General features: G+C 39.3%; 1 protein-coding gene across 2 annotated transcripts; it reads right to left on the bottom strand.

Annotated features, from left to right (window-relative positions):
• Positions 1 to 1,110: 1,110 nt before the first annotated feature.
• Positions 1,111 to 23,683, bottom strand: arhgef25b (Rho guanine nucleotide exchange factor (GEF) 25b). Of its 2 annotated transcripts, none has more exons than XM_063474203.1 (16): positions 23,301 to 23,683; positions 13,979 to 14,301; positions 13,769 to 13,873; positions 8,557 to 8,678; positions 8,134 to 8,200; positions 7,891 to 7,994; positions 7,606 to 7,675; positions 6,878 to 6,967; positions 6,690 to 6,782; positions 5,981 to 6,031; positions 5,807 to 5,884; positions 5,496 to 5,687; positions 5,241 to 5,421; positions 4,949 to 5,154; positions 4,711 to 4,851; positions 1,111 to 3,076 (listed from the first exon to the last, which is right to left on the bottom strand). In XM_063474203.1, the coding sequence occupies exons 1-16, from the start codon at positions 23,416 to 23,418 to the stop codon at positions 2,975 to 2,977; spliced, it is 2,043 nt and encodes a 680-aa protein (XP_063330273.1). In that variant the 5' UTR covers positions 23,419 to 23,683; the 3' UTR covers positions 1,111 to 2,974. The 2 variants fall into 2 exon arrangements, with proteins under 2 accessions (XP_063330273.1, XP_063330274.1); XM_063474204.1 differs by having other exon boundaries at positions 13,979 to 14,298.
• Positions 23,684 to 23,702: the final 19 nt, after the last annotated feature.

Here is a 23,702-nt window from a genome sequence, read left to right as displayed (position 1 = left end):
TAATGGATGTTCCCTTAAAATGCTGCCAAGCACAAAAATAAAAAACAAAACCCTTCGTATTAATTACAAGGTTTCGTCTTCATTTTCAGTAGCAATATTAAGATGTTAAACGAGCAGACAAACATGTAAAAGATGAGGCAGTGTGAGTCTGTGCAGTGCCAATGAACAATGAGACCACTTTAGGATGTTGTGTGTCACATAGTCAGATGACTGAAGGACAAATGGCCTCTGTGTGATGCAAAAATTTCAGGCAGTCTTTTGCTTGGAGTACTGAAATTTTTTATGTTCAGAAGTGTAGAGCAGATGCCAGCAGCGTGAGTTTATGCCTTTTCATGATTTTGCTTACTATATAAAAATTCTGTTTATATGTATGTGTATAAACCCAGCTGCAATTTTTAATATTAAAATATAATAATTAATTAGTTAGACCATATAATTAATCATAATATAAAATATTTGAAACTGGTAAATTAAAGAGCTCACATTGTGACTCACACTTTAATTCATAATGATGAGCTTTTCCCTCCACTAGAGGGTGCTAAGCACCATCGGGTTCCCTGCTTTGTAGACCAGAGATCAGATTGTGTGCAGCTTCGATGTTTCGTTTGGATTTTCTTTTTAAATAATCTTATAAAAACAAGACAAAACAACCTGATTATTACACATTTGGGAACATAAATCTTCTGGATAGCGACCAAATGAATCAAAGGCATCCATTAAGTTATACACTGCACATTATAATGAGGCTAGGAAGGTGTCCTCTGGCCTGTATTAGGAAAACTAATTCATGGAAAAGACAATAAATGACAGGAAATAGCTGCTGACTTACACTCTGACTGATCGATTGCAGACTGTTGGTTTAAGATGGACAGAATTCATATTTCCCAGCAACTGTGCTTTAATGGGTCATTTATATTTAAAATAGACGGGAAACATGGAAGGATAAATGAACTGACCTATCAGCCTTGAGACCTCATAGGCACAAGGGCAAAGCAAATATCAAGAACAAGTTACTCAATGGGAACTTGACCAAATAACAAGAGACACACAACAGTCAGGAGACACTAAAAGAGACACATGAAGTGAAAAACTAAAAATGATGATAACAAATATCTGAACAGCTTCTTTAATTCCACGAGTGTATCAGGACAGCACGAGATTCACCGATATGATCCAACACAAAATTATTTACATTCAAGACGACAATGACAAATGAGCACCTCGGTTTTATCTGTGTTCCCTTTTTCCTCTCTCTGCTTGGTTATGACACGTGCTTTGTGTAAGTCCACAAATATGTTTAGTCCAGATAAGACTGACAATGGCAGGGTTAAAACAGGCCACCAGACAGAAAGCACAGCTATTCGCTAATCTCCAGGGACTGCAGGGATACACGTAACTCGTGTGGATTGAGATCCTGGACTATAACTGGGATTTACAGTCACTTGGCAATTTCATGGATACAGTTATTTGAGGAGGGATTTAAGATCTCAGTTCTCTGTGGGAATAAAGTGGAATTGGTCCCCTGTGAAAATATTACGCATTATACAAAGATCCATCAAAGAATTTTCAAAGGAAACAGGAAGAAATGAATACATAAACACTGTGAAGCACAGTCTCCGTGGTGACACAGATATATACACTTCATGTATATATATATATGCCTGCATTTACACCAATCAGCCAAAACATTAAAATAACCTGCTTAGTGAAAAGACATCTTTGGAGAAAGGGTGTCAAACATAAGGCCCGGGGGCCAGAATCTTCCTGACACAGACACCAATCTGGTCTACTGGAAAATGTGAAAGAGGGCGTATTCTCGACTTTTAACTCTATTTTGGTATATTTAACAGCTTTTTCTGCTGATAAGGACCGCCCTCCTGGGAAGTCATGCTACATTAAAGTATTAACAATTAGAAAAAAAACGGAATTTTTGTTTGCCCCCATTTTTGTTTTTTAACATCTATTCTTAAAACATTTCTTGTTTGTTTGTTTTATAATGGGTCCACATTAAAAATAATAATAATAAAAATAATTTAAAAAAAATGTGAATTAACAACAATCTTCTGTTTTATAATTACAGGACAGTCAAGGAAATGAGATACCAGAACTTTTTATGTAATTTTACACATTTATTTCTTACAATTTAACCCCAAAGTCATCCTGATAAAATTATTTCATGTCTTATGGCAACATTTTTTTTAATCAAGCAGAAAAACTGAGACAAAATTTTGAAATTGCACTTTTTTCTTATATTAAGATATCACAGGCATTAAATGTGTAGATAAACCTAACCCACTTGAAATCAAAGTGGGCTGTATGTGCCCCCCCAATGTAAAATGAATTTGACATCCCAGCTTTGGGGGCATGGATGCAGGTTCACTGAGTCTGTGGCAAACTTTGTGTTCTGTGGAATGGAGGGTGGAGCTTCTGTGGACGGGGCTTTCTCGTGCCTTCGTGCAGAACCTCAGTCAGAATGGGTAAAGTTTGGAGGCCAAGTCAACAAATCTGGCTTTACGTCCAGTTTTTGCAGTGCGTATTGTGCACTGTCCAGCTGGAAGAGGCTGCTGCCCTCAAGGAGTGCCTTCGCTAATAAGGTGGAAGAAACATTATTTAGATGGTCTCTGAATATCAGCGTAACATCCAGATGAATGGCAGCACCTAAGGCTTCGCAGCATTTTTTTGCATTGCAAGAGATGATCGGAATTGTTCGGTTCATCTTGTTTTTAATGTTATAGCTGATTGGTAATGTATATGCAGATGCACTCAAATGAATACAGTCACACCAACGTAACTTCACTAGAATAGTCCCCACATTATAAGCCTAAAGGAAATATGAGACAATATGTGAAAACAGAGACACGCAGACTCGGACAGCTTGTGTACATGAGTGGAACAAAGTGTCCTGGCAGTCAGACCTAGTCGAGGTACTCCAGCTCCAGAAGGGTAAACTGAGTTCATGTGACACTGCAGCGCATTATTGCTCGCTCTCCTTGAGCTGATCCAAGTTATTTAGTTGATGCGCTGAATAAGTCCCAGCGTCCTTAAATGTGATCGTCTGGAAACTGGCAGGCACACCCTGAGAGGAAATAGGCAATTTTTACACTGGCATTTGAAGCGAAGACACACTGCAGATTTTCAAAGGCTTCCTGTTAATCAGGTGATTGATTCTGGCATCAATGTAATTCAGTACATTTGCAAAATAAGACTGAAAAGGCAAACTTTAAAAATAACACGGAGATAAAAGAATTGTGCTGTTAAGGCTGTAATATTAGCATTTGCAGAATAAAGTGATTTGTTTTCACCACTTGAGGTAAATTTGAGGTAATTTAAACAAAAATTGTTAAATTATTTAACACAGTATGCACAACAAAAACTATAAACATACATTTTAAAAATAGAAACTTTAATCAATTAAAGTAATACTAGAAGTAAATAAGGCTACGCTTGCATAATAAAAAGCCAGGAAACCCTGCTCAAGTAGAACTCACAGCAAGCAAGAATAAATAGGGTTTTTTTTAGTCATTAGGTAAATCATATGTGAAAAGGTCAGTTGTTGCACTGATTATGAAGGCCCTGTCACCTCTACTTTTTTAGCCTGGATCTAGGAGAATGGGGCTGCAAAAGTTAAGTGCAATTACTTCATCAGTAATGAAAAATGAACCGGTACTCAATGACTTTCTTTACATAAATGTAATTAAGAAGCTGTTACACAAAAATGGCACGAAGTCAGGAATCATGCATATGTGTGACAAAGGCTGTGTGAAAAGGTAGATAGGAAACTTTTCTTTTCTTTTCTTGTGCATTTAAAGCACAATAGAAACACAGCTGATCCAAAAACACAAAGAGCAAGCCAAGAGGACAAGAACAACTTTGTGGAATCAGGCCAGATCAGCACGTCTAATAAGTATTGTGATCAAACTGCTTCCTCCTCTCGGTGGAAGTCTGAATGAATGAGATAAAAGAGCAGGTCAACGGGTTTTCCATAAACTGGCTGCAGGTTAGGTCAACCAGGTTTGTAAATCCATGCAGTAACAACAACAGGATATTTTCACAAAGGCATACAGAGAGTCATTTCCCATCACCATCAATGATCTCCACAACAAACAGCCTTAGTCCACGCACACAGACCAGCTCCACAGAGCTGATCTACATCACTTTATTTTATTTAGAAATGCTGACTGCATTGAATTATATCACATTCTGCAACCGACTGCAACTAGTGTTGACTAAATGGCTGCCCAGAGCTTGATGGTTGTGCACATTCACGATCCCTTTGATGACAGGGCAATTGTCCAGACGACCTGATTGGAGGCAATCTTTCTGCAAACAGTTGCAGTCTGACTTGGACTGACTGCAATCACTCTTAGAGATATTGTTGAAATTTTGCAAAAAAAACTGCTAATTTATAAATGCAGACAGACTTGTGACATTTTGCCATCAGTCTGAATGAGTCTTTGACCAATGACCACAGCTCAAAGGGACCCGACTCAACTGGCTGCCTGCAAATGTAATCGTTAAATGTGAATTTCTACCTATACAGATAGTTTGCGTTCAAATAGACACTTTAAATGTTCACTGATGACACCAGTGCATAACTATAGACCGTAAACAACTTTTACCGTATTTTCTTTCAGGGAGAATAAATTATCAGCATGGCAGATGCCTCATCTGTTAAATAACTGAGGTCAGTCAGCTTTGTGTATAATTTACCTGCAGGCTGTGATAGCTGCAGGGAGCCAGGCCATTGGATGTGCCACAGTCACGTCTCACCTCTGAGCACAGACTGAGCTGCATGGGAGAGGAAAGTGAGGGGTGAGCTGCACGAAGTGTTACCACGCAAGGGTTAGACACCTTAAAGAGACAAAGAAGTCAAAGTTAAATTGTGAGAAAAATACAGATGCATGTTTGTGCATAAATATGATGGTGAGCACTGCTGTTTCACACGCACCGTTTGCGAGGCCGGGCTGTGCTGGGATGAATGCATAGAGGGCAAGGAGGTGTTATAAGACAGCAAGCAGGGCTGCTGACGCCTGTCCACGGATGCTGAGGAGTGAGGCCACAGGCCAGATGCTGGTGTAGACGGAGACTTCATGTTCCTGCCCAGGCTGTTTGACTTACTTTCCCTCCGTTGGTATTCTATCGGAGATTGAAGAGCTGCAGCAGACAGGAAGATATGTTGCATTATTCAGACAGACCAAACTCTTAAATCAACAGTCGTATAGAAGACTGAGCTCCGGTACCATTAAGGAAGTTCCTCTGAGTCTCTAATATCTGGACCACATCACTGTGCCAAGCCTGCTGTATATCCGGAGATGATGCCTGCATGATGAAGCGCGTCACACTGCCGTCAGTGCCTCGGGAAGTCAGGACCAGACAGCATGGATCTTCTTCAGAGTGCTCCTCCACACCAAGGCAGCTTACCTGCAAACACAACATGCTCATTTTGAACATTAACAAAAGCACTCAACCAAAGATTTATGGAAATATAATCTCACCTTGATGCTGTTTTTAAAGATGTACCCCGGCAAAGGGAAACCCTTTTTCTTATCAATTGGCTCACTGAAGATGACCAGCTGCTCAAACAGGAAGACCCGCCTCTCCCTCGCTTTGGACAGGAAGCCACTTTCCTGCTCGCTGACGGAGAAGGTATCCTGCTGGAGCAGCTTCCCCTGAGCGGTGATTTTCCCCTGAGCAGTACATATATCATATACCATTGTCAAAGAACACAAGTCATCCCGGATATGCGTCTTATTTTTTAAGAACACATTAAAAAACTAATAATAATTCAGTGCGGCTGGGATCTTACCTCAAAACCTTGGAGCCTTCCCACATTCATCATATCATTACATCGTTTTGGCACAAAACACATAACCTCCACTGCTCTCTGAGTCAGATGGATAGCAGTGAAAACATCATTTTAGTATGCGATTGAAATGATAAAGCATTTTATTGGAGTTTCCATTTCATAATGAGCTCGTACCTGCAGCTCCTCCACATCCTTCCCAGCTTTACTGTAATACTTCAAGAAGTCCTGAAGGTGCCAGTCAATAAGAGATTTATTTTAACTTTCATAAAATAAACTGAAACAACTTGAATAAAAATGTAACATAAAGTCAGGAAATAAGGACTTATAATGGTTCGGTAAAATAAAAACCTCCTTGTGACTAGGATCAAAATCAGTGGCTGAATTGAATTTTTTCATATTTGGCAACCGGTTGCAAAAAACTGGGTGACAGCTGTTTGCAACCAGTTGCCGAACCTTTTGCATTCACTTTGCACAGGTCACCTGGATTGAAGGAAACTGTCTCAAAATAATCTTAACCTCCCTCTGCAACTACTCTCAGACAGATTGGAGAAGGTTTTTATATAGCTGCCCTCTAATTTATAAAAGCAAATGGATTTTCAATAAGTTGCAATCAGCATGAGCCTGAGTACAACTCGTTCGCAAGACATCTTTCTGCAATAGAGAACTTGCCTCAACTGGTTACCGCTAGTTGTATGCAAGGTTGCTGAGCGCCTACTCACAATTTTCAGTTGTGAATGTTTTAATTTAAGTAAATTAACCCATTTACTATGTAATATTTTGATCATTTTGATGTTTCCTGAATCAAACGAATGACAGATTATTTTAATATTAACATGTAGCAGGTGCCATGCAAGTGAATAGGTCATCTTTTTAAGTAGCAAACCTTCAGCAGTAGCTGATACTTCATGATCCTCTGAACAGGTTTGATAAGCAGGTCATTGAGCTGCAGCCTGTGACCCAGCTGTTGTCTGAGATCCTGTCAGAAGACAAAAATGGAAAGAAATGTGAAAAACAAGGGGTTTTTTAGGCTGAAAAAGTCATCTCTGGGGACAGAGACCGTTGGGCTCTCACCTCAAAGTATGTCTCAATGTATTCAGAGACAATGTGCTCGGACTTGGGTTTGTTCTGACAGTAAACCACATACATGTGAAGACGCCGCTCCTGGAAGTGGAAGAGGGATAATGGAAATTATTACAAATAAGTGTGGAGCAATGGGCACCTTAGTGTCCAAAGCTGAATTAGACATGCTGCAGTAACTTAAAGAAATAAAGATGTTTGGCCCGAAAATCAAATCAAAATTATGAGTTTATTCTGTTTATATTCCCGCTGTAGCACAGCGATACGGATGCTCGACTGTAAAGTGCCAATAATCGTTTTCCACACCCTTCGAGTTTCTCCACGTTTTGATGTTTTACAACACAAAATAAAAGTTGCTTTTTTTGTGTTTAATGTTGCCGTTTGCATGAAATCTGTTTTCACTTTGACATCAAATGATCATCAAATCTTCTGAAGTTTAGAGTAAAAACAAAAATAAAAACTTTTAATAGAGCTCAGAGAGGTGTAGATTCAGCTCCTTTTTACAAACAGCAGGGTCTCAGTGGAAGCGTCTTCAACACTGATTGCTGCCTGTTATTTACCAGCTGCACCTGCAGTCAGCTGATCTACAAAAAGAAAACACATCTGCACAGCAGCAGGCCGAGGCATTACACCACTGGGGGCTGTGATGACTAAATGTTCAGCCAAATGTTCAGACTGAAAAAAAAAAAGGACACTAGTCTCTCACTGATCTTTAGGCTCACATGTTTGATGAAGAGCCGGGCCAGGCTGTCTGGATCACCCACACATTTCTCCAGCTCTCCCAGGAAATAACTGTGTGACACGAAGCACAGAAGGTCAGGCAAAAGCAGCCAACCAGCCAAACACACACACACACACACGTACTCAGAGGCAGGAAACAAACAGCAGCAGGGGGTATGACACATGCTCAACAGTTATGAAACATGAGAAGTTTGGGGGAAAAAACTTGTTAAACATAAGAGATGTTCATATTCAGAGGAACTCAGGGGGGAGACATTCTGACTCACTCCTTATGCCAGTCATAGATCTGGTGGATATTTCCAAACACAATCCTGTCCTTTCCTCTCAAGTCCTCAGGAACGCCCTGATTACCCATGGTGGCCATGTAACCCTGTATAAACACAAATATGTATCTAAGTTGCTTATTTCTATACGGGGAAAAAAACTCCTTTGCTTTTAGTACAAATTAAGGAATGTCAGGTGTTTCTCATATAAATACTAATAAGTAGATCATTTGAGGTGAGGCATACCTGCACTATAAGTCCAAGATCTTCAACATATAGCCTTTCAGTCTCTATCAGCTCTGTTAGCACGTATCTGAAAGACAAACATTAAAAAAAACAGGACTACTGTATTAGAAGCATTTGCAAGTTTTGAGATGAGATGCTTGATGATGATCTCCAAATATCAATCACAGTTAGTCACAGTTCTCTCAGCATAAAGGCATGAAACAAGGGCAAACACGTAGCCTTTATCTATAAAAGGGAAAATGATAAAAGAGCAGGGGGATCATTCCACAATGTGGGGGAAATAATTGAAATTGGACGATTGCCCGTGGTTTTCAGAGGGGTTTTGGGGACTGCCAGGAGCAGCTGGTCCATGGACCTCAGCAATCCTTAGGGGATAAAGAAGTTAAAGAAGTTACAGTCATTGGTATAATGCTTTAGACTTACATGCTCTTCTCTAAAGCAATGTTTCTCTCTTCTTCACTGTCCACTGTACCAGAACACTGGCTGGTTGAGTCATCGGTTACAGTACAGCTGTCCTCCCGTTGCAGAGTGTTGATGCTTTGACTCTAAAACACAAAAGGAAAACATTATATCTTTTGGCATTTCTGTAACATACAGTATTGCATTCAATCAGAGAGGTCAGTTGGTTAAAGTGCTCTGGATGACTGTGAAATAAAGAGTAGAAAAGTAACTCTAGGTACTTTTATTCGAGTAGTATTGTAGATACAGCAGTATTTTAATCTGCATGCTAGTTAAAAATTCTGGATACTTCTTCCCCCACTGCGACACAGTGCTGTAGAGCAATCCATCCACACACACTAAAATCATTAGGCTTCATGCACGGCACATCCAGTCAGTAATCGCCGCGGGAAACACATCAGTGGGGCAATTTTGAGTAACCTGAGAATAATAAGCACATTTTCTGTGCTGCTGAGGAGAGTGTTGGGCAGACAGCAAGGTTAATAATGAGCAGTTTGTCAAGTCATATACTGTAACTGAGAGCCTGCTAACTGAAAAATGCACAGAAAGCTGTTAAGTAACAAACATCACTCTTCACCTAAAAGCACTGTAATCTAATGTGAATTTAACTGGAATCCTAATTTTTATCTTTTGCCTCAGTGAACAAGAGCCTATTCCAGAATCAGAACATGTTGTCAAGTAGATCAAATGTACATTTTATATTTGGAGAATGATTCAAATGTGTGGAGCTCAACTGGTTTGCAGGGATGCTCTGTTCTGCAATGACTTGCTGTTGTGCTGTCAGATAACTGGTGATGCTACTACTTTAGACAATGTATTACACAACATCCCAACTTTCCATAGTATCCTGGCCTGTTTCACCTGACAGTGTCCAGACTTGTTGCGTGCAAACACATTTATGAAGCTGCTCATACATGCTGGTGATTAGTGGTTGTTACTAGTCTCTGCACCAGGCTAACTGCCTTTTGGATGTTTGTTATATTGACCATACAAACCATGTATCCAATATATTTTCCAAACTAATAAACTACTCTTTTAAAGGGACAGTAAGACTGTTTATAGTAACCCAGGCAGCAGCAGAGTAAACAGTTAACAACTGAAAATAAATATGAAGCTACAGGTATCTAAGCAATAATATTTTTCTGCAGGGCCGTGAGTTAAAAAAGGCTAAAAGTGAGAGCAATCATTTATTAAGAAAAACAATGTGCTTTATGAGTTAAAGGATTATTTTAATCATTTAAAAATTCCTCTTATCACCTTTCTAAAGCTTACAAAACTTTACTCTGTCCTCTTTGGAGAACTGTCCAACATCCACAGACCTGTTTCTCACCTTGCCTTTGAGGCTCTTCTTCTAATTTTGGCATGCACTCAGCCCTCAACCCTAACCCTGTTAAAGGCTGTTTTCCTTACTTAATTACTTCCAGATGCGATCAACGAAAGCCCACAGGATTCAATCTACTCCACTCCCTCTCAAAGATTACCCAGTACAGTGTAGGGTTTCTGACAAATATTGTGCTTTTGTATGTTTATTTGTGTGTGAGCATGCACATGAAAAATGCAGCAAAACTGAGTCATAATGCACAAAGGTCAGGTGGTGTATATGAATAGGAGTGCTTTTATATGGGCAGGATGTAGATGGAGGCATGTGCAATGTAAGTGTAATTATGCTTTAAGTTATTCATTATCTGCTACAAACTCTGCATTACATTATCAGAAGATTTAATAACAAGAGACACTCCATGGAAAATCTGTGGGAACGTGCAGAGGACTTCACTGTTTTTTGTGTTTTTAAAATATATTCTTAACAGACAAATTGCCCCAATTAATTGTTTAATTCACAAATCAAACATTTGCCTTAAAATGTGTCTAATAAAATGATTTGTATGGCCCAGAAGAGGCAGTGGAGTTTCTATTGATATGATTGATGACATTGAGGAACATTATTCTGAAATTGTTCCACACTTTTTTGCAAATTGGTGACCCACTGCGTCTTTAAGATGCTCTTTTTATACCCAGCTATGTTACAGGTCTGTTGCTGTTTAATCTAGGTAGCTTTTTTTGTTTGCTTGTTTTTTTCTTTTGATTGTCAAATTGCAGTTAGAGAGTCAAAATACTTGAATTAGTAACATACACAGAGGAAAAAAATTGTATAATAAACGAAGGGCTCTTGGTGTGTGCATATGAGTGTGTGTTTCTCAAGAATCTTTCATCTGATCTTCCTAACACTTGGCAGGTGTACTCCTGTTGTTCAGTTCTCATATTCTGGCTAAAAGCTGTTTTCTGTTAGGCTTTCTCAACAGTCTGACACACAGCCTGAGAGCAGGAAAGAGAGGCACATGCAGAGTCTCTAACAGAGGAGAACCATTACTTTAAGAACTTACATTTTAATCAGGGAGCTAACACAAGATAAATCTGAATGATACTCTATAGAGCTATGTCTAGCCCCCCACTACAGACTGGTGGCATGTCAAGAGTGTATTCCAGCTTTTAATTGAATTTCAGTTCAACTTTTATATAGTGCCAAATCACAACAACAGTTACTTCAAGGCGTTGCATATTGTAAGGTAAAGACCCTACAGTAATACAAAGAAATAAGAGAAAACCCCAACAATCACATGACCCCCTATGAGCAAGCACTTTGGCGACAGTGGGAAGGAAAAACTCCCTTTTGCAACGTATTGCAACCTATTGCAACATAACTAAGGAAGGATTCAGGGTCACCGGATCCAGCTCTAACTATATACTTTATTAAATAGGAAAATTTTAAGCCTAATCTTAAAAGTAGAGAGTGTGTCTATCTCCTGAATCCAAACTGGAAGCTGGTTCCACAGAAGAGAGGCCCGAAAACTGAAGGCTCTGCCTCCCATTCTGCTTTTAAATTATTTAGGAGCCACAAGTAAACCTGCAGTCTGAAATGACTCCAAGATTCCCCACAATGTTGCTGGAGGCCAGGGTAATGGCATCCAGAGTAAGTATCTGGGTAGAAACAGCATTTCTAGGATTTTCAGGGCCGAGTACAATAACCTCAGTTTTATCTGAATTTAGAAGCAGAAAATTTGAGGCCATCCAGGTCTTTATGTCTTTAAGGCATTTCTGCAGTTTAACTAATTGGTGTGTGTTATCTGGCTTAATGGATAGATAAAGTTGGGTGTCATCTGCGTAGCAGTGAAAATGTATGCTATGCCTTCTGATGATACTGCCTAAGGGAAGCATGTATGATGTAAACAGAACTGGTCCTAGCACTGAACCCTGTGGAACTCCGTAATTAACCTCAGTGTATGAAGAAGACTCTCCATTTACATGAACAAATTGGAGTCTGTTAGATAGATATGATACAAACAACTGCAGTGCAGTACCTGTAATACCTATAGCATCCTCTGAGAGCTAACGGGGCTAAGCTACCTGCAAAAAAAAACTGCAAAGAGGCTACATTTATTACAAGTATCATTATTACTAAAGGACACCGAGGAGTAACTAAACATCTGACACACAGAATAGGAAGGTGCAAGAGGGCCATGCAGCTACCAAGTCGGCTACAAGCTAAGTTAGCGAATCCCTTAAGAAATAGTGAGTGAATACTGTGAATATAATTAGCGGCAACAGAGAGTGTGCTTTGGATAAACCATGTGAAGATTACACTATAAAGTATTATCTATAAGTTACAGTGAGAGCCAGCGTGAAAATGGATGGCTAGCAACAGCAGAAAATTTCTCACAGCAATAACCTAAGAGCCCTTACGATTAGTGCAGGGACAATATTATCAGATAATATTAGCTGTTTGCTAATATACAATATCTGTACTGGCATTTAAAACGGCAAGTACTTGAAAATTTAAAAAGTAAACAAGAGACTACAGAAACACCCGTCAACCATATTATGAGCGTTGATGTTGCATAGTTTGTCCGGGAGAGGGCGCTCTGGAACCTCCCTGTTTGCAACATGTATTTTGAACACGACAAAAAAAAGCAAATCTGGAGTCAAGTAGAATGTAAATGAGTAATTCAAACTTGTTGTGACAATTAAACAAGACTATTTTTAAATTGCATTGTCACATTATTTTAGTGAGGACTCGTTAACAACAAAAATGTAAATATATATTTTACACCAGATACCTTTCCTGTTGCAATCCCCAAGGAATATAAGAGTTTGTGTCTACTTCCGGGGTCTTTTGCTTGTTCTGCAAATACATAAACCACTACAATATAGAGCCACCATGTTAAAGAAATGAGCTCATGGTTTTTTATGTCTGAAAGATTCAAAAATATTGACTGATACTTCCGATTTTTAAATCACCAAATATTGGCCGGAATACAAAGCTTTTCATGCACACATGTATGTTTGTGGGTGAATTCAATTATTCCTCTAATGTAGTCATCATTTAATGTGTTCTGTTGTGGATCAATGTTCAGTTCTTAACTGCCCACAAGTGACACAGATCATTTAGATGATGATGATGATGATTATGATGGGCTGATAACTCATGGAATAATAAATTAATTAGTATTGTCATGTTTTGGCATTCCTGCTGTGCTTACTGTGTGAGTTATTTCCTGTTTTATTTTGTTATCCTTGGTTACAACCTCTCAGTTGTACTTCCAACCTTTGTTCTGTTTCCCTCTGTTTTTTTTCTGGACAACCTGCATTCAATTAGTCAGTCAGTCCCCAGAGAATATATGCCATCAGCTGTCCACGTTTCACTTACCAGACTGACTTGCCTGGATAATAGTCAAGCTTTTGTGCATTTGTCATGTTCCTAGATTTCTCAGTGTATGACTTTTGGGATTTTTTCCTTTTTTTCTGCCCATTTCAGGATTTTTTTTCTTGGATTTTGAGTTTTCCCTGTGTCTTGCGTGTCCTATGTTTGGGTCTTGCTTCTTCTGAGAACCATCATAACTACCCTTTCAAGTATTTATTGCACAAATACACAACGAAATTGTTAGTTGTTTTTTTCTTCATGTGCATCAATGTACCAGGTTGTATTCACAGCATGCAAAAGAAACATTTACTGCCTGTGTCTGATATGGATGAATTTTAAATGTGTGCTTCTAGCAGAGTTACTTTTATGACTTCTATGAGACCTATTTATGGTGATTAACTGCTGAGATAGAAAGAGGCTTTGAATCAGTTGCATTTATGGGTGTGTAAAGGTAAGACAGGTTAGGTGTAACATCATTACTAGACTCTGTGCGTCTCTGCCTTGCAGGAGGTCCGATAAGTAGCTCGGAGAAGCTGGACGTAAAGGAGAATGAGCTGTTGGATTCAACAGGCCATCTTTCCACTCCTGGCAACAAAAATAAACTGTAATTAGGAATAAACATATCATTATACTAATATAGCATATCTCAGTACCGTAAATGAAGTTTATATGTCTGTCTTAAATACTCACTGTGTCTCCAGAGGTGAGGATGGTGTAGTTATTGTGCACTTCCATAGGCCTTTGCTGAGTTTCAGTGTGGGAAAGGATCAACGTTGGTTGCCTCCCATCTGACCCAAACATCTGCTTCTCGCCTTTCCCCACTCCACTTCTGGCATCAGAGCTCAGCTTGCGGACGGGATTGGTAAGCCATTTCTTCAGAGTGGTGACAGGGTGCCGTGAGCCTCCAGACGAGGAGTGCGAGCAGGGACTGGAGCCGCCTGAGGCCTGGTGAGGCACAGAGCCCACTGAGGGAGTGATACTGCCATCACTGCCTGCCACAGAGTACGACTCTGCTGCAAAAAGAGCAAGAAAGAAGGGGGGGAAGAGAACAGGAATAAAGTCCAGGAGCTAATTGCAGGGTATATCCTCATAGGTCAAATGTTGCAGACAGAATTCTGCACAAAAATGTTCAATTTCCTGTCTTTAGCCCACACTGTAACTTCAGTAGCTGCAGCTACTGTACCTACGGGCACTAAATCATTTTAAATACCAGAGCTGGTCTGTTCTCAGAAGGAAAGGCTAAATAAATTCAACTGGAAACGTTATAGTAAAAGTTGACTTGCGTGCATTTGTTGTGCAAATTCACAGGAAAATGTAGTTAAAGCAATACTTTTGTAAAATAATAATAGTTTTTTTAAAAAGATCTCTCCTATTTTAACATTCTTTTACTCAACACTAAATAATTTGATTTATTTGGTTATGCATTAAAGAAAATACAAACCCAGCACCAAAAAACAGTTGGAGCACTGTGTAAAATGTCAAATAAAAGTAAGCTGCCAAACCATGGATACTATCAGAAGCTTTTGATGGTCTTGCTCTCTTCTGTTTCATGTTTTCCAAGCAGAATTTCAGATTTTGATTTGTCTGACCACAGAACAGTTTCCACCTTGTAGCCTCAGGCAATTTTAAGCGAACTTCGGCCCAGAAAAGCCAGCAATGTTCCTGGATCATATTCACATGTGACTTCTTCTTTGCACAGAGCTTTAATCTGCATTTGTGGATGGCACCGTGATTTGTGGAAGTGTTCCTGAGCCCATGCAGTGATTTCCATGACAGAATCATGCCTGTTTTTAAAGCAGTGCTGCCCAAGAACATAATACACAACATCCAATACTGATTTTCTGCCTTGTCTCTTGCACACAAAGATTTCTCCAAACCCTCTGAATCTTTTAATGATATTACATACTGTAGATGATGAGCTATTCAAAGCCTTCACAGTCTGCATTGAGGAGCATTATTTTGAAATTGTTCATCAATTTGTAGATGCAGTTTTTTGCAGATTAGTGAACCTCTGCCCATCTTTACTTCCGAGGAACTCTGCCTCTCTAAGATGCTCTTTTTACACCCAGTCCCAAAACTGATCTGTTGCCAGTTGTTGTGAGCTGTTTGAGTACCACTAACTTTTCCAGCCTTTTGTTGCTCCTGTCCCAACTTCTTTAAGATGCGCTGCTTCCATCAAATTCGAAAAAATGTTTTATTGTGAATAAAATATCCACTTATGAGATTTACAATTGATTGCATTTTTTTTTTTCAAATTTGGGGAATTGGGGTTGTAGTAGTGTAGTAGTATTCACATCATTTAGTTAAAAAAGTAGGTATAAAAAGTTAAAGTTGGCATTATGAAGTAAATGAACCTGTTTATATATCGTGTTATATTATTTATTGTTAGTTAGATATTTTCATGGAAAACTAATGTTTTAGCTTGACATTGTAGAGCATTTTCTTAAAAAAAAAAAAGTGGCTAGTGGCTCACTAGAGAGTAAAAGCAAGATAGCCAGTATGTCATCAGTTTAATATGCTTACCACAGTTAAATGTAGGATACAGCATTTTCCTCTGAAATGTGCAACTATGTCAGAACTCTTCTGGTAAATATAGCTAGTGACCCCCGGATATATATCATGTTCATAGGATCAAACCTTTCTGATAACACAAATTAAAGGATTTTAAAATAGTCACAACTGAGATCATCATGTTTGCACTGAATGTTCTCAGTCAGCAGCTCAGCCTGGACCAGTACCAGAGATGACACCGTTTAAAACCACAGCTGGATCTTGTTTCCAGCTTTAAGTCTCTCCACTGTGGAAACTGGTATCAAATCGTGAACCACACGGTTTTAATCAAGAGCTGCAACCTTAAAATTTCACTCTGTTTTGCTGATCGTAGCAAAATGAAATCTTTCAGGAGCCCCATTTTGTCATTTTGGACTCTTCCCAGAAGCCACTCTTCCCTGTCAGCACATTTATGTAAGCTGTAATCATAATAACAAGCTTTCTAGAAGCCAGTGGAAAACTGGGTCAGCCATTTGCCAAAACTGCCTGATGCAGCCATTAAACAAGACACCATACTGACAATAAAATACTAAATCATGTGGGATTTTTTTTCCTGTTCCATTTTAACTCCTTTTATTTTAAAAAGACTGGAAAAAAAACTGTTCCCTTTGTACAAAAACAGACAAATATTAAATGCACTATTCATGATATTTGCACGATTACTGATACCGACTGATGCTTTCAGCCGGCATGAAGACATCCTACAAAACAAAACAATACATTTAATGCAGGCTGCATTCAAGTAAGATTATATACTAAAACAATTGTCTGCTGCTTTATTCATGCAGTGAAAAACACAAGCTGATTTCTGTAATGGGATGATTTAGACAGAGGGGAGGTGTTTGTGTCTGTTTAGAGTTTGGGATTGTTGACATGTTCAGAGATGAACGTGTCAACAGCTTGCTTATCTTCTAAATGAATATGCTGACCAAAAATAATGGAAGAGTCTGGAAATGTAAAAGAAATAACGGTGAATCCAAAACAAGATGAATTTAGAGGATGAAGGACACAGAAAATAGATGCATTAGAAGGTGAGAAAAAGAAGTAAAACAGCTAGAAGACATTATCCAGTACTAACGATTAGGTTTATAACTTTCTTCTCTTTATGTTAAAAAAAGCAAACAAACAAACTGTGGAACAGCGGTAAGCGTGCAAGTTCAGGGTTCAAATCTGACTGACAGTGGCATATTTTCACTGTGCCTTCATGTGTTGGATGCTTTTCTGTGTCCCTTTCTCATCAGTACTGTCACAGATGTCGACCCTGTCCGAGTGTACCACGCATGTTGCCCACTGTCAGCTGGAAACTAGTAAGATGACAAGTTAGGATAACGAATGCACATATTAGTTCTCTGGACCACAGCAGAGTCACATCACTGGTAAGTGCTACAGCCAAAATCACGCACAGTATAAAATGATGTTTTTTTCAGTTTATTTTTTTATTTTCAAAGCAGGCGTTTCAATCAGTTAAGTGACTGCAGCGTCTTTATCAGCATCTCAACAACTATGTGATCCAAATAAGTACAGAATAAATTCAAACGAGTCACTACAAACAACCCCGAGCAGAGACTGCCATCTGGTCTCCTTTTTTTTAAAATTAAAAAAAAAAAAACAACTATCAAGGTCAGGTCATTCATGAATGCTGTCAACCACCCCAACAGCTGTTAAAATGAGGTATGTACAAATCACTGCTCGTTTTTCTGCAAATACACTAACATTTACCCTGAAATGACTCTTAGTATTCATAGTGGCTTCTCTGACATCCAGATCAGCGCTGAGCTGAGCAACTCAGCCGGTCATGTTTGTTTGAAATTGTTATGTAAGGTGTCATTTTCCAACAGAGCAACAGCTGGACCACCATCAGGACTTAAGGGAGTGTTGGAAGTGCATGCAAGGATGCATGCTGCTAATGCATCCACACATTCAGACATTACAGACATAAGATTTTTATTTTAAATACATAGTTTTATATTCTGCAACCCTGTCAATTTAAACCGTAACATTAGCAACTATTTTCAGGTGGTTTCACAACATAAATGCTCAACGACATACAGATTCATGGATAGATTAGAGTTTGGAAGAGGATAATTTTCATGCCCAGAGGGAAGGAGATGACAGTAAATGAGACCAAAACATTAAGGAGGGGTCACTCACTCCAACAGTAATCCTTTCTGGTGCACTGATCTCTGCCAGCATATTTTACTACAGTATGGAGTTTAATATGTGAGGGCAGAAACTCACTCACTGAACTGGAGTAGACCATCTGGGTAGTTGTGGATTATTTCTAAAGCTTCTAGTGAGTCAGCAAACCTTACCCCAGTTGGAATCACATCCGGAGTCATTCATAGTCAGTTATCAAGGAAAAGGAGGCCTCTTGACCTTTTTTGAGCATTTACTTTGATATTTTTCCACTTTAAAGAAGCGTAGGTCCTCCCATTCTCTAGTTTTATAGTTAGTCTCCTGACCAGTGTCAGCACTGGCCACATTTCCTTGATGTGTGCACAGAAAGAATAACTGAATAACTTTTGCAACTGAGTGTTCAAATAACTCACTTAAATATTTTGAATTAGTACCACGTCTGGCTCACAGTGAGTGACAGCAATCGGTACGTATTATCTAATTCTAATTTTCTAATGCTTTAAAAGTTATGTTAAACATTTTGCAACATAACTGAACGCTTAATTACAGTTAAAGTTACAGTTTACATCATAAAGTATTATCCATCCAGGAAATTAAATTGATTGTATAATTTGATAGAAAATCTCTCTTAATAATCAGATGCCAACATGCGCTTTCATTTACTTCATTTATTTTAGTGTTTTCATCTCATTAAGCGTCATGTGAGGGAGCTGATTATTCATCTGTGCGTCACATTATCTTCCTGCTGATGGAAGAAATGATGATCACTGCAGTCTCAGTTTATACAGACATATAAGCAGACAGAGAGGAATATGTCTGTTTATATGCCAATGAGTGTTTTTACTCCTTAACCACAAAGAGGACTTATCATGTAGGCATGAAGTTATAATTATTCCAGTAAAATAGATTTAAACAGGATCTGATCAAGACCTACCTGTGCACAAAATACACACCTGTTTAGACATGAGCCGCAACTTAAAGCCCTGTTTATTTAATGGCATATCATAAAGACCTCATAGTACCATATTATACAAACTGATCACTTTGCTCTCAGACTGCTGGTTTACTTGTGGTTCCTAGAGTTTCTAAATGTTGATGGGAGCCAGAGCCTTCAGCGATCAGGGCCCTCTCCTGTGGAACCAGCTCCCAGTTTGGATTCAGGAAACAGACATCCTCTCTACTTTTAAGGTTAGATTTAAAACCTTCCTTTTTTTTGATAAAGCTTATAGTTAGGACAGGATCAGGTGACCATATGCCATCCTTTAGTTATCCTGCTCTTATAGGCTCAGACTGCTGCAGGTCCTCTTAGCACTTCTTCTCCACTCACCATTTTTCCCTCCCTATGTGTTAATACACCACTGCAGCGAGTCACTACATGCATTTTTTCCCCCACAAGGTTTGTTTTGTCCTGTCTCCCTCTGCTCTCTCTCTGCTGTTCTCTTTCCTCTCACCCCTCCAACCGACCACAGCAAACAGCTGCCCCTCCCTGAGTCTGCCAGAAGTCTCTTAAAAGGGAGATGTTCCTTCCCACTGTCACTTGCTCATAAAGGGTGGTCTGATTGTTGGTAACACTGTAGGGTCTTTGCCTTACAGTAAAAAGCACCTCATGGATTGCGACAAAAATAAACTTGAATTGAACTGAATGTTGAATTACATTAATTTTACATGAGTGTAAATGAATTGTGTGTGGGAAGTTCACTACAATATCAAACCATGAAAGATCCACAGTGGAACAAAACAGTGTGTCAACAGCACGTACACAACTTCCTGCATAAAGTCTCACAGCAAGATATTAACTTATTGTACACATGAAGTACAATAAGTGATGATTTAAGACACAGACTATGGGTTCTCCTCAGTGCTTGCATTACCTAAGAATAAAAAATAACTTTGAACTACGCCGCTTTTACTCATACTGGGTACTTACACACACTGTTCCTGCTAACATCTATTGCTAAATACACCAGCTACTCAGTGATCAGTTTCTCCTGCTGCTGCTGCTGTGCTAAAATACCCTCACAGTGTATGCCATCTTGCCTCATTGTAGGTAAGGTTAAGGACAGAGATTAGAGTTTAGAGTGAAAAGATAAAAAGCATCACATTGACCATTGAGCACATGCCAGAAGCACACATTATTGTTTGCATCGTGTAGCTAATGGTTCCCAACAAGCACTGATGTAGAAATATATCACAACCATGTTTCCCGTTCCATGATTTTAGGGCATTGTTTGTGTAAAATATGCACTATAAATAAAACTGCTTTGTCTTAGAGAAGACTGAATCCTTCCCTTGCTGCAGGTACAACCCTGTTTAACTTTATGCTGTGATGTAAATCTGGTTAAAATCAGATATTTAGTTCAGCAGGAAACATACCATTACCCAAAAAAGTGTAAGATGGCTAAGTGAGTGTGTAAGCTCCTGCATATGGAGGTGATCTGTGAAATTAGACACTTTCATGCTTGTTACTCATTGGGTTTACTTCTACACATGCTGGCAAGGATGATGTCACACACACTGGCTAATTGGCTATTAATCAAGGCAGTTTCTGAGCCACAGTGAAAGAATGTCTGGTGACACACCGAAAACTGTAAATTTCCAAGCAAGTTACCCAAAAATACTTTAACTGGAAGTGTTTCTCTGTCTTTATAAATAGCACTTGGACATTGTGCCAAATGAAATGAGCAATCCATGAGTAGGATCACAGAGTGAAGGAGAAGAAGGAGGTCTTGTAAAACAAAGGAGAAATCTCCATACCAAACAAGATAAACACTATAAAATGAGAAGAAGAAAAAAGAAATACTGAATAAATAAAAGGCATGAGCAAAAAGATGTTAAAAAGCAGTTAGTGTTTTAGTGTTATCTATGACTGATCCACAAATAGAAAACAGATATTTTTAGAAATGTCTGGGGGGGGGATCACATCACTAAGAAGATGAGTATCCCAAAGGAAACCAGGAGGTGAGAAAGCGAGGCAACGCAATGCTGCTTTCATTTTCACATTTTACATGTCTGTTTGCAGGGTCTGCCACAGCAGCACAGCTCAGTGCGGAGAGCTACCCTGTAATCACTTCCTGAAACAACTGGAACAACAGAGGATTTAAGGGTTGCAGTTGTGGGACATGGCTGTGTGTCTATGCATGTGCCTTTGTGTGTGCATGTCTTAATATGTGTGTGTTTACAGCCGCATTAGCTATGAGGCAGTGTCACAGTATTAGGGAAATGGTTTTTTCTACATAGAACAGCACTCAAAAATGCATCCAACATGAGAAACAACCAGATGAGAATTTTTACTAACATAATGCTTTTAGTATTTAAAGTTTGTGGCACACAAAACCAAAAGTGAAAAAATCTTTTCTAGCCATGGCTATGGACATATCCACCTAATCTCAGTAAACTAAACCTTACTCAAACAAATAAGGAAATCCAGTGAAATGCAGTTTGTTTGTCAAAAGCTTTTTGTGGAAGTGATTCATTATTTTTTGCCAACGAGAAAACAGGGGAATTTCTACAGCAACCCACACAACACAGGTATGTCATAATGAAATATGGACTTAGTCAGAACCCCTTGGCATCAAATTTTAATGCATCGAGTACCCTTACGTGTTATTGTTCAGTGTGCAAGGTGAATGTTGCAAATGTTCCAATGATGCAAAGGGCCATATTTTAACACAAACCACAATGCTTTCTTAAATCTAACTAAGTCACCTTCATCCCTAAATCAAGCCATGGACTAGTAAATGACATAGTGGGGGTATTCTGAGAACAATATTTAAGACAAATTTAAAACAGCTTTTATTAGTAGCAGTAGTAATCGTAGTGGTTATAGTGGTAGTAGTTTTAAAGACTTCCTAAATATACTAGGACAGCCAGACCTTGATCATTTGTTCATATGCATGGTCACAGTATGAAAAACTGGATAAGATATGCCCTGACATCCTCGAGCATCTCGATGTATCTGCTGCAATACTGCATGGAGTTCTGAAATAGTGCCGATGGACTAGCAGACTGAAGAGGTGGTCCCCCTTTTTAAGCGAGGGTACTGCAGAGTATGTTCCAGCTTCAGGGGATCACAGTCCTCAGCCTACGTAGGAAGGTTTTTACCGTGTTACTGGATAGAGGAGTCTGTTAACTGAACCTTTGAATCAGAAGGTTTAAAGTTTACATGTATGGTGTGGATTTGGAGAAGGCATATCTCTGTGCTATTTGGTCCATGAATAACTGTTGTGAGAGCTTGGTCCAGATTCCCAGGATTAAGACTAGCTCCCAGTTGGTGTAGGACTTTAAATGCCTTCCCTTTGTCAGAGATTCTGTTCATAATTTGTATGGACATGACATTTTAGGGGCAAAGGGTTTACCCTATGGTCATGTTAGCTTCATTGACCAATGACCTCCAGCTCACACTGGGGTGTATGTACTGTATGTGTGAAGAGGCTGGGATGGGAATTAGGACTTCCAAGACAGAGGGCATGGTTCTCAGTTAGAATGAGTTGCTACCCCCAGTGGAGGAGTTACAGTATCTTGTGGTCACAAGTGAGGGAATCGTTGTGGTAAAGAGACAGCTGAGTGTGAAGTGAAAGCTGCTTATTAACTGATTAATCTACAGTCCGACCCTGACCTTTGGATAACAAACTGTTGGTAGTCACCAAAAGAATAAGACCGTGGATACAAGCAGCAGAAATGAGTATCCTTCGAAGGGCATCTGGGCTCTTCCAAGGTCAGGAGATAGCTTAGGAGCTCAATCATTCTTAAGGTGGTTTGGGCATCTGGCTAGGGTGCCTCCTAGGGAGATGTTTCAGGTTCCACCCCAGGGTGGACCCAGGACACGCTAACGAGATTATGTCTCTCAACTAATTTTGGAATGTCTCAGTATCCCAAAAGCAGGTAACATTCAGATCATTTTTTTTGAAAAAACATTCTTCTTGGCAGTCTACCTCCATCCATAGGATTAACACATTAGTGTTCATATAAATCTTCTAACAGGTGAAGTCGAGGGAAGAGATTTTTGGTTGAAAAGTCTGCATAACTTTTCACCTGAAACTTCCCTGTTTCCTGTTTTCCCGTACAATGAAATGGAAAATATGAAAAATTACCCGAAACCAAACAGATGAAAGATACATGCAAATAATGAAAAGATTAAAAATCAAAAGTAAAAGAGGAAGGATCGATGGTCTTTATTATATTGTATAACTGAATAAAAGCTCTTACTTTGCAGTGAAACTACAGAGTCTGAATGCATCTCCTCATATTACAAAATATGAACACTCTGCAACATCTTGCAGACACCGCAACAACAGATGAATAAACCTGCAGTAAAACTTCTACATACCTCTGGCTTTGACAAAGCAGCAGCCACATTTGCTGAGTAGTTTTCTAAACAGGTGCTGACACCCACACTCTCGGTGATGGTGACTCCCTCTCATGGTGATGCACTTCTGCCAGTCCATTCAACACCATCAGAAATAGGCATAGTGCTGAAAACACACACGTACACACAGAAGCACATGCACACATGCACACACACTATTTCTGTGGTAATCCCCGAAGGAGAGAGGAAAAGTGTACACAGAGCTTCACAGCCATATTCCAAATTCGAGCAACAACACCTGATGGGGAAAAAAACTCCACCACTATCCCATGATTTGATGGCAAATCGCAGGAAAACCAGAGAGGCTGTTGAGGGCTTCGGCTTACGAGCCTCTCTGCGCTGGGAGATAGTGGGCAAAGATTA

Source organism: Pelmatolapia mariae, linkage group LG5 (assembly GCF_036321145.2).
Source record: "Pelmatolapia mariae isolate MD_Pm_ZW linkage group LG5, Pm_UMD_F_2, whole genome shotgun sequence".
NCBI classification, from domain to species: Eukaryota; Metazoa; Chordata; class Actinopteri; order Cichliformes; family Cichlidae; genus Pelmatolapia; species Pelmatolapia mariae.
Note: the sequence above shows the minus strand (reverse complement) of the source record. Positions and strands in the feature narration are given on the sequence as shown.